General features: G+C 35.3%; 1 protein-coding gene across 1 annotated transcript; it reads right to left on the bottom strand.

Moving 5' to 3' along the window:
- Window positions 1-9528: 9528 nt before the first annotated feature.
- LOC116110983 (ankyrin repeat-containing protein At5g02620-like) lies at window positions 9529-11530 on the bottom strand. Its single transcript, XM_031397192.1, has 4 exons — window positions 11392-11530; window positions 10890-11057; window positions 10340-10824; window positions 9529-10242 (listed from the first exon to the last, which is right to left on the bottom strand). Exons 1-4 carry the CDS (start codon window positions 11528-11530, stop codon window positions 9529-9531), a joined length of 1506 nt encoding a protein of 501 aa, XP_031253052.1.
- Window positions 11531-12099: the final 569 nt, after the last annotated feature.

Genomic DNA, 12099 nt, shown 5'->3' with positions numbered 1-12099 from the left:
CATGAACAACCTCTTCTACAGTGTCCTCCTCACCACCTAAATCACCGCCTACTCCTAATTTCTTAACAAAGAATTCAATGCCCTTGTAGTTAAAATTAAAACCAACATTCTCCGCACCAACTTGCTCATTCTCCCCTTCATTTGAACTAACTTCAAATGGTTTATCCACAACAAGAAACCATAAAAAGGGCCTCAAACCATTATTGCCCACATCAAGCTTATATAACTTTAGAACTTCATCCAACTTTAATACAACAGGAGGTACCTTATAATGTAGAGGCACTCTACTTAAAATGTAATTCATGACTATATCACTATGTGGGCAACTCAACTCACCTTTTCTAATGATTTCATCAATTAACTCATCAAAAGTAACTTCTATACTCATAACAATTGGTGTAACTTCTTTGTTCTTCACATTCCAAGCCTAGCAACTTTCATCCTCCACCCACTCACTAAAATATTCAACACCCAAAATAACTTGTCCCGTGTTTAATAATAGTCAAATACCTATAATACAAGAAAAAAAGTTATTAAGCGGTATATTAAGGGTTGATAGATTTAAAGGGCATCTATAGAGTTGCTTAAAGAGATATACAAGATCGCTTAAGCAGTAGATGAGATCTGGAATTCTTCATCAAAGTTATTTTTCTTGATCTGCACCTAATCGACTCTGGGAATTGCTACCACCCCCAACTACCCACAATGCAAGAAAATCATCAAAAATATTCATTCCTTTCAACTTGCGTTACATCAAATATCCAAAAACCTAATCCATTAAATCAAAATCAAGATCCAAACCCAAACCCAATCCGTTAAATCTTAGTGGATAAAAATCTAAAATACCAAGAGGAGTAACACCAACCTGGCCGAAATGTTAAGAGGCGGAACTTCACCGACTATTATCAAAATATCTCTTTCTTTGGGTAATGAGGAAGAAGAAGTTGTAGAGGAAGAGTAGGAGGAGTAGGAGGAGGAATTGGTCTTTGGTTTTGCTAAGAAGAATAGCAAAGAGGAAGGCAGGTTATTAATGGCGGGAGGGAGGGGAGCAAATTCTTTGTTTTAGGTTTGAGTTTCTTTGCAAAATTTTGGGTTTTTGGGGACAAAATATAATGTTTAAAAAATGAGTAAATGCTTCATTAAGCCTAATTTAAACATCATTAGTGATTAATTAACCTTAATAAAAAATATGGCCATTTAGTAAAAAGTTTCAAACTTCATGGTCTTTTAATTAAATTCAAACTTAAAATGATTTTTTAATAATTTGCCTCGGGAGAGCGATGGGAGAGAAGAAGAAATGTTTTAACTTGAATAGGATTAGAAAATTAGAAAACAAGTCCCACCAGGGTGTGCAAAACCAGATACCCAAATCAGTTATGGATTTGGCTAACCCAAATCAAAAACATGGGTCCGGTTCGAACAGTATCCGGTAACTAAATCGGTCTGAGAATTACCTGGTTTTGAACTGAACCGAAAATTCTGTTTGATTACCTGTTACCCGGATTTTTAACTGAATTTCCAAAAAAAAAAAAAATTATATGACATTAATCTTTTTGTAACTTTTCTTGTATTATCTTCAAGATGCATATATAAAATTCCCCAGAATAAGATAGTGAAACTGAGATTAATAAAGAGATGGGTTAATTAAGAAGCTTTTTCAGCCTATGTATATCAACCAAAAACAAACCTTTACCAACCAATATTTTTCAAATAACAATAAAAAAAAAATGAACTTGAAGTTTTTTAATGACAACCAAACCAAAGCACAGAGCAAGTTACAAGTTTTTATTTGAAAAAAAAAAAAAAAAGTAGAAACGGCAAATAATAAATAAAGAATCCTAATAGCTATTGAACTAAAAATTTCTCAAACCCATTCCTACTACAACCACTCAAGCAAATAAAAAACCCAAAAATTCACCACAATATGCAATTAATCTAATTTGAAGGATTTGATAATAATCTAATTCTTCTCCTCTTTCGTACCCCGCGTCATGTTATAACTGGTAACTTCAATTTATCAAGCACGTATCTTCATTTCTTTCTCTTTTCAAAATAAAAAATATATTTCAAATGACAAAATTAATTATATTCAATATCCTCGTATCAGCATGCATGAGAATAGATTAATGTTCAGCTATCTTTTCTTATTGAGAAACTAACGGTCTCACATATATGTTGACCAAAGATTCATGGTGCTAACTACAAGTTCTCAAAATGAGAGGACCTGACGTAAGTTTCACAAACGATGTCATTTTACTTTATATGTAAAAGTCTTCTTCTCAAACGATTACTTAGTGTTTGTTAGCTGCTACAACTTTACTCTTTTCACACTTTCTTCACTTGTTTCATTCAAGTATAAAAGCAGCCAATGTATTGTAACAAGTTAGTTAATCAAATACAAAGAATCATTAAGCTAGAATCAAGTTTTATCATTCTTTTCTTTCAATTTTACATGGTATTAGAGCCCTAGACTCACGTCAATGGCTGATTTTTTTGGTGTTAATCTATCTACAAATAGCATGAATAAGCTCCAAAATTCCACTGATTCGCACTTCTCAATCTTCTGTTCAAGCTTACAAGTGATTAATCCAAAGTTGACGCAAGACAACTATCGAGATAACTATCGATTTTTGGCAGTCGCAAGCTCTCTCTACTGTTAGAGCTCATGAGCTGGAAGAACACCTCACATGTTTATTTCCGTGTCCTCAACCTCTAATTTCATCAGAAAGTGAGAATTCCTCTGAAATAGAAAGTGCTCTGTCAAAAAATAACCTGACCAAAAGCAAAGTTAATCCAGCGTATATTGCTTGGAAATGAACTGACAAGTTTCTAGTCACTTGGTTACTTGCTTCAATCTCTGAATGCATGTTCAGTTGTATATCAAAATGTCAGCTCTCGTCAGAGATTTGGTTTGCTCTTGAGCGAGAATTCTTAAATGATTCTAAAACTAGAGCTCTACATTTGAAAAACTTATTACAAACTACACAAAAAGGCAATTTGAGCATTACTGAGTATGTTAAGAAGATGAAAAATATAGCAGAAAGTTTATCTGCTAGTGGTCCAGTTATCACTACTGAAGAAGTACTCCAGTATGTGTTAGACGGTTTGGGACCTGAATTTGATGCAGCGGTGGTTAACTTGACCTCATGGCTTGAATCCAAGTTTGACATAGTGACACTTCAAGAAACATAGTTCTTGTTATAGAAGTATGAGTTGAGGTTAGAAAAGTTCAATTCTATTGATTGTTTAACTACATGTTGCTGTGGTGAGTAATGCTGGTCTTAAGCCAACCCTTATCAACACCAATAATCCTTCAAATGATCCTATAAATACTTCAAGTTCCTCATCTCAATATCCTCAATCTCTAAACACTTTATCCAATCCATCTTTTGCACAACACTGTCCTTTACCTGCTCTAGGTCCTTTTGTCCATTATGGCCAATTTTTTCAACCAGCACCTTCTAATCCTTATGGTGCTTCAACCATTTCCTACTACTGGATTTATAAATTCTAGATGAGGAAGAGGTAGAGGAAATGGTAGGGGCAGACCAATTTGTCAACTATGCAATAAAATTGGACACACTGCTGTGTAGTGTTATCATCGATACAATTCCAATTACAATGGTGCCCCTCCTTAGTACAACTCAAATAATCACTCCATAGGTGTTGTAAGTAGTGCATCTCCGCAGTTCAACTCTACTAATCACTCAATTGGGAATGGATCTTTCAACTCCAGTGAGCAACACAATGGATCCTTTACTAATTCAAATAATCAAACAAGCTAGATCCCTTCATAGCAACCTCCTCAGTCGTTACAACCTAGATTTTTCTTCTTTAATACAGCACAACCACATGGCAACTATAGTGGTCTTAACCACCAGCAACAACATTTTGCCTCACAACCACAAAACTTCACAATTCCAAGCCAATAGATCACAACACCAACTCAAGCCTACTTTGCCTCTCAACCACCTTCACCATTTAACTCACAACCTTCATCCTATATACATGTTGCATCAATTGTCTCCACAATTGCTCAAGATCTTGCCTAGTAAATGGACTCTGGGGCTATGGATCATGTCACTTCTGACCTTAATCAGTTGACTGTTAGCAGAAACTATGGTGGAGCTGATTAGCTACAAGTAGCCAGTGGTGAGTTCCTTGATATCTCACGTATTGGTTTTACTTCCTTACCTAGCTCTTTACAATCTAAATGTTTACACTTAAAAAATGTTTTTTGCGTACCTAGAATCACTAAAAATCTCCTCAGTATATCTAAGTTCATTAAGGATAATAATGTTGTTGTAGAATTTAACTCTGATTGTTACATTGTTAAGGACAAACTTTCCAGGGCAGTGTTACTGCAGGGAGAACTTAATGTTGTACTCTATCAGTTGAGACTTCCCTCTGTCAGTCCTCTACCTTCCTTCGATCACTCTACTGCACCTCTTAAATGTCAGAGCTTTGTCTCATCAATTGAACCTACCAAAGTAACTCCTACAAAACCTGAGTCTGCTGTTAAGAATAAGTCTGCTGTTGTTGATACTGAGTCTATAGGAAGCTGCGTTAAAACCTCAAGTCTTGTTACTTGCAATAATCTTGTGTCTAGCCTTAAGAACAAATCCACATACTATCTTAAGGATAGCAATACCAAAAATAGCAGTAATAAAATAACTAGTGAATCTGTTTTGAACAATTGTAATTCTATTACCTTCAATAAAGATGGTTCTGCTTTGACACATTGTACTAGTATTTCTGATATATCTGCTATTAATGTATCATCAAATACTGCTCATGATAATTGTTTTAAAACTACTAAAGTTAATCATTTTGCTGTTGTTAATAATGATTCTGATATACCTGATGCATCTTGTTCTACTATTGTTGACAATGATTCTCATATACCTACTGTTGTTGATAATGATTTTGATATACTTTATGTATCTTATTCTGCTATTGTTGGTAATGATTCTCTTATTCCTGAAGCATCAGCATATTGTTTCCATGTGCCTGGTGTTGCTAAAGCTAATGGTTCTGCTATGATTGACAGTAATTCTGATATGTCTGATGCATCAGCATGTACTGTCAATATTCCCTTACATACTATCTCTGATTATGGTTCTCATGTATCTGATATTGCAACTTCATTAAATACAAATCATGATGAAATATACAGAAATCAATTGTCTGATGTAGATGCATCTATTTCTACTACTTCTAACTTTAAGTCCAACATCACTGACTGCCCATCCTTAACATTACAAGCTGTTAGCAACAAAGAAACTATTTCCTCACTTTGGCACAATCGTCTAGGTCATCCACACTCAATAGTTTTTAATAAAATCATGCGTCAAGTGCACTCAAATTCATCACAAACCATTCCAGCCCTATCCTTTTGTGATGCCTGCCAACTTGGTAAAGTACATAGAAACCATTTTCCTATCTCTAATTCTAGAGCCACTAAACCATTAGAATTGATTCATATTGATATATGGGGTCTTGCTCCAATTGCATCTTTAGAAGGGTTCAAATACTATATCCATTTCCTAGACGATCATAGCCGATTTACATGGTTATTTCCTTTAAGAACCAAGGCTGAAGTGCAATCTATCTTTATCAAATTCCATCACTTAGCCGAGAGACAATTTCAACATAAAATCCATTGTTTACAATCTGATCAAGGGGGTGAGCATAGAGGTTTAGTGCCTTACTTAACAAAATCAGGAATCCAGTTCAGGTACTCGTGTGCTCATGTGCATCAACAAAATGGACGTAGTGAAAGGAAGCATATACACTTAGTAGAGACATGTTTAACCTTGCTAGCACATGCATCCATGCCTATGCATCTCTGGTGGTTTGCGTTTGACACTATTGCTTTTCTAATAAATAGAATGTCTACTGCTATTTTGGATTTTATTTCACCATATCAGGTGCTGTTTGGTAGACTACCCCTGTACAATTCTTTAAAGTCTTTGGGTCAGTTTGCTTCCCTTATTTGAGAGATTATAATCAACATAAACTTAGCTTTCACTCTTCAAAGTGTGTGTTTGTAGGATACAACCTAATTCACAAAGGTTATAAGTGTCTAAGTGTTGAAGGAAAAATTTACATTATTCCTAATGTTAAATTTCATGAAATATAGTTTCCTTTTAAGTATGGTTTTGGTTAGCCTAATACTTTAGCTCCTAGAGAATCATATTTCAATGAGTTACACACTAACTTTCCCTATTCTAAAGTTCAACCACCTGTTGTGTCCAGCAAAAAAGTCTCTCCAGCTGAACTGAGCTCTCAAGTTAGTCCTCCTTCAACAATTGGAGTATCAAATTCTATCTCACCATTACCATCCTATAAGTCTGCCCTTGCTCCTGAAAACATATCTAATTTACGTACTGATTCCTCTCCAAATCCTTTAAATCAGTACCTGGTTCATCAAATCCAATATCCAATTCACCCACTGATTCCTCTCCAAATCTTTTAAACTCAGTACCTGGTTCATCAAATCCAGTGTCCAATCCTCAAAATCCCTCACTTGAACTAATACCTCCTCCCTATAAGTAGCCTAATTCCAAAACCTCAAACCATACACTTGAAATAGATCTGACCTCTTATCCACCTCTTAATCCTCTTGTTACTTCTCAATCATCCTCTGCTCAAGATCTTACTCACTGCCCACTTGTAGTTGACTTGGCACCCTCACAGTTTCTCACTACATCAACTGATCAGCCTCTAAATATAAACACACATCCCATGTTAATAAGGTCCAAAACCAATTCTTCGGTTACCCTTAACCATTTAGGAAAAACTGCACTCATTTTATCTGGCAACACACCTGTCCTCCCTAAACCCCATTCTGTAAAAGAGGCATTATCTACTGTTGAGTGGAAATAAGCTATGCAAAGGGAATTTGATGCCCTAATGAAAAACAACACTTGGATTTTGGTACCAAGAACTAATGACATGCATGTAGTTAGGAATAAATGGGTGTTTAGGACCAAGTTTCATGCTGATGGTTCTTTGCAAAAATACAAAGCTAGATTGGTTGCTAAAGGGTTTCAATAAACACCTGGGTTGGACTATTTTGAAACATTTAGTCTTATAGTTAAACCTTCCACCATTAGGATCATTCTCACCCTTGCTGTAACTAATGGTTGGGACATCCAACAAGTAGATGTGGATAATGCATTTCTTAATGGTACTTTGAATGAGTTTGTCTACATGCAGCAACCTGATGGATTTGAAAATGATGTTGTTCCCTCTTATGTTTGCAAATTAAACAAGGCTCTTTATGGTCTAAAACAGACTCCTAGAGCTTGGTTTGACAAGCTGAAGTTTGCACTTATTGCCAAAGGATTTCAGAATTCTATTTCTGATTCTAGTTTGTTCATTTGCAAAAATTCTGATCATGTTACATGTATTCTTATATATGTGGATGACATTTTGATTACTAGATCCAACTCTTCATCCATACATTAGCTTGTTCAAGAATTGAATGATCAATTTGCTTTAAAGACACTTGGTTCTATCAAATACTTCTTGGGGTTAGAAGCTACAAGAGCACCTGCTGGTATTAACTTAAAACAGACTAAGTATATTGTTGATTTACTTGTCAAGACACAAATGTTGGATTCTCATGCATGTTCTACCCCAATGGTTGTTGGTACAGAGCTCTATTCTACAAATAGCCCTTTGTTCAAAGACCCTAGTCTTTATAGGAGCACCATAGGAGCACCATAGGAGCTCTTCAATACCTTACCCTTACTAGACCTGATATAAGCTTTGTAGTAAACAAACTAAGTCAGTACCTTCAAGCTCCTACTGAGCTCCAATGGCAGGCTTGCAAAAGGGTTTTAAGGTATATAAAAGGCACTCAATACTATGGACTATAGTTCATGCCAGTAGCATCTCTTAGCATTGAATGCTATGCTAATGCGGATTGGGGTAGTAGTTTGGATGACCGAAGGTCTACAAGTGAGTATTGTGTGTTCTTTGGTCCTAATCTAATTCAATGGAGCTCAAGAAAACAGAAGGTGGTTGCTCTTTCATCAACCGAAGCTGAGTATAGGGCATTAGCTAACACAGCCACTGAAATTGCATGGATGTAGAGCATGTTTTCAGAGTTAGGATTGAACCTGAAAACTCCTCCCGTTATTTGGTGTGATAATGTGAGTGCGGGTGCTCTTGCCGTAAATTATATTTTCCATGCACGGACCAAACACATTGAAATTGATGTTCACTACATTAGGGATCAAGTTCTTGCAAAGAAGATTGCAGTTCAGTATGTATCATCTTAGCTACAAATAGCATATGTGCTAACCAAGGCTCTATCAGTAACTCAATTTCAACAACTGAGACAGAAATTGAATGTTCTTGCCATGCCTTTGCTGATTTAAAAATGACTGCAAAGGTTAAGCATTAGCAAATCTGTTAACACCACAGTTGAATAGCATATTAGTAGTCATAATTCGAAGCTGAACAAAAGATCAGTTGTTATGGTGTTGTTAATGCAAAATTTTTATGCAGTTTTGATGTGGTGATGCAGAAGTAATGCAGCAGATCAGTTGTTATGGTGTTGTTAATGCAGAATTTTTATGCAGTTTTTGATGTGGTGATGCAGAAGTAATGTAGCAGATTAGTTATTATGGTGATGTTAATGCTGAATTTTTATGCAGTTTTTGATGATGTAGAAGTAATGCAGCAAATAAGTTGTTATGGTGTTGTTAATGCAGATTTTATGCAGTTTTGGTGGTGCAAAAAAATAATGCAGCAGATCAAAAGTAATGAAGTAGTTTTGGAGAATTTTTTTTTGGAGAAGAGCAGTAAGAGAAGTCAATTTCTTTACTGATAGAAAGTAAAATCAGTTTAGTTTGCAGGGAAATGTTGAAGATATAATGGAGCAGAGTAGCAACTTAAGAGTAGTAAGAGGAGTCATTTTCTTTACTAATAGAAAGTAAAATCAGTTTAGTTTGCGGGGAAATGTTAAAGATATAATGGAAAGAGAAGCAGCTTAGCTTTAGGGAAAGTGTTGACCAAAGATTCATGGTGCTAACTGCAAGTTCTTAAAATGAGAGGACCTGACTTGAGTTTCACAAACGATGTCGTTTTACTTTGTATGTAACTTCTTCTTGTCGAACGATTACTCAGTGTTTGTTAGCTGCTGCAACTTTACTCTTTTCACACTTTCTTCACTTGTTTCATTCAAGTATAAAAGCAGCCAATGTATTGTAACAAGTTAGTTAATCAAATACAAAGAATCATTCAGCTAGAATCAAGTTTTATCTTTCTTTTCTTTCAATTTTACAATATTTACAAAGCTAAGCTGCAAGTTGCAAATTAAAATAGAATTGTAACTTCTTATAACTACTTGCTGACAACATATAATAACTATATCAAAATTTAACTTATTCAAGCTCTCATTCTCCACGCGAGTACTTATTCTGAGCTGACTTTTCGACTTGCTGTTAAGCTGATCTTCACACCGCTGCCGTTTGAGTTAAGTTGCGCCAGAAGGCCCGAACTATATTCTAAGCTTTACATTTTCGTACCCTTACTAACAGGAACCGTGTGGCGGATTGACCAGAAAGAATTACGACAGCGCCGGTAACATCTTCGGCGTACATACCCAAAGTACATGTATTTTGCCTTAAGCCAGTTCCAAAATTTATCCTCGAAAAGAAAACTTCTTTTAAACATTAAACGCACAACATCAAACAGGAGTGGACAGCTTTGCTTCGCTAACTCGATGACAGGTAAAGAAGCAATCAAACAAAGAAGAACACGAACCCAAATTTTTTCAACTTTGAAGACAATGAACACAGTTGTAACAAAAACTGCCATCATTGCTGCTATTGATAACAAAAGTGTTACGAGTCCCATCACCAACTTTTTAGGCAGCTTGGAAAGAAAATCTTCTTCGGCATAACGAGAAGTAAGAATAGATAAGAAGGTTAGGATTGAATAAACGGATAATACCAGAGATATTGCATCTGATATGACAAAAATTTTGAAAGAAAGTTTGTGAGCAAAATGAGGCGTCCCCGACTCTTCTTTGATACCACCAGGTACTGTGAAAGCTGCAGCAAAAACCACAGTGGCAATAAGGGTTGCCACAATCATGCATGAATTTGCAGTATCCTTCATCCATTTCTCCCCCTTTTCCTTCAACTGTTTGTGCTCCTCACTAAATAAAGCTTTAGGAGTTTGACTTTTTTCATTTTTAGCTTCCGCAACCAATGGATTCACAATCTTATTCACTTCTATATTTAATGTTATTAAACATATTATCAATTAATGAAAAAAAAATTGTTTTCTGTAAAAGAAACAAAAAGTGTTGTTAATTTACCTGAAACCATAATAACTCCTGCTGCAGCTGAAAAGCTACTCCTGAAATAGTATCGAGCTTATCTGATGGAGGCGACATTCCAGCGTAATGCAAGATATTGTTACCCGCGTCATCTTTGTACTGGTGTACTTTTTGAAGTAATTTTCTCTGAAATCGTGGGCGTACATTTTTTTTGAGCAGTTTGAAGATATCCTTCCGACGTTTCCAAACAGCATTACAAAATATTCGGCCACATGTATCTGTATCTCCGTCAACTTTGCATATCAACTCTGGATAATGACAAATAATCATGCTTAAAAGTTCGATGTTGTCTTGTGCGACAGCAACATTTATTACTTCATCAATCCAGGTGTCACCATAATCTACATTTTTCAAAAGGAGATGGAGTAGTTCCTTTGTTTGTGGGGATAGCTTTTCATGGGCGGGCAACTTGTCGCTATCGGAAACTGCTGTTGTAAAATTGATAACAGCAACAAATGTTGGAACTAAAATTCAAAGATGGAGAGAATCAAAAGAAACTTAGAAGGTGTTAAAGATTTAAGAGAATAACATATGTTGAAGTATCTCTTCAAAATTCCTTGCTGATTTTGATTGGCTAAGTTAGGAGGCATCATAGGTGTTCCAGCCAAGATATGCAATGCTGTCTCCCTCCTCCACTCATACCCTAAATTATCCATGGCTAATTTTGGGTGTTCCTTTAGCAACTGCAGCGCCTCATCTAGGAAACAACAACCAATTAATATCATGAATAATAAATATAGAAGGGAATTGTAAAAATATTAGGAGAAAATGAAATTTTGGCGTTTTTAATATATTGTAAAATAAAAAATAAATTTATTTTGTATAATAGGTAGTACTTGTGCTTATTAATAATTTTTGTTTTGATATCAATAAATTTTATTAAAATTGGTTAGGAAAAGTGGTTTGTTGGGCTTATATGGACATATGCTCAGTCTACTCATATATACGTGTCAAAGATACATGCTATAATTCCAACTATAACCTTCTTGGTAAAAGTAAAGTAAATATCAGGAATAGTGCATTATGCTTACCAAACAAATCAGCTCTACTGATGAGATTGCGAATCAATTCGATGCGATCCTTTTCTGTTAATTCATCTTTGGTGACTTCGTAAAGGTACTCCACCATATCTTTGTGGCCGTGCTCAGCTGCAACGTGAATTGGTAACATATCCTCGGATACTTGGTAACTTTTCATTCCTTTTAAACATTAAGATGGCAAGTCCCACCCATGGGGATGCAGCAAGAAGACAAAAAGCAATATAGCCATCACCATTTTGAGTAGCCAAATCTTCTTTGGTCATATACTTCACCAGTTGTCGGACAACCATATGAGAATCTGCCGTAGCTGCAATGTGAAGAGCGTTGTTGTCGTTTTCTGATATACTAATAGTTAAATATTTTGAAATTTTACCTGGATCTCTATTAAAAATATTCCAATCATATGTGAGCCATTCATTACTCAATGCAGTCCTATACAATTTCTTTATGTCTTCATTTATTCCACGATCATCTAAAGGTAAAACACAAACAAATTTTATATATAAAAACTAATTCATTCAAACTGGTTTTGATGTAAATTTAATTTACGAACTATTAAAATTATAAACTATCTATACAAAATTAATTTACACAAAGTGTCAAGCTAATATCACCTTTATAATAAATAAATCAGTTGATTAACCATGATCAAATGCTAATGAACCTTTAGAAGGGCGCTTAATATTAACAAAATAAAAA

Source organism: Pistacia vera, unplaced genomic scaffold (assembly GCF_008641045.1).
Source record: "Pistacia vera cultivar Batoury unplaced genomic scaffold, PisVer_v2 Contig622, whole genome shotgun sequence".
In the NCBI taxonomy this organism is placed as follows: Eukaryota; Viridiplantae; Streptophyta; class Magnoliopsida; order Sapindales; family Anacardiaceae; genus Pistacia; species Pistacia vera.
Note: the sequence above shows the minus strand (reverse complement) of the source record. Positions and strands in the feature narration are given on the sequence as shown.

Coding starts and splice junctions, on each gene's coding strand:
- LOC116110983 (XM_031397192.1), bottom strand. CDS start 11,530: ATGTTACCAATTCACGTTGCAGCTGAGCACGGCCACAAAGATATGGTG. Junction 11,058..11,391: donor CAGTAGAGCTGATTTGTTTG/GTAAGCATAATG, acceptor GTTGTTTCCTAG/ATGAGGCGCTGCAGTTGCTA. Junction 10,243..10,339: donor AGGAGTTATTATGGTTTCAG/GTAAATTAACAA, acceptor GAAGTGAATAAG/ATTGTGAATCCATTGGTTGC.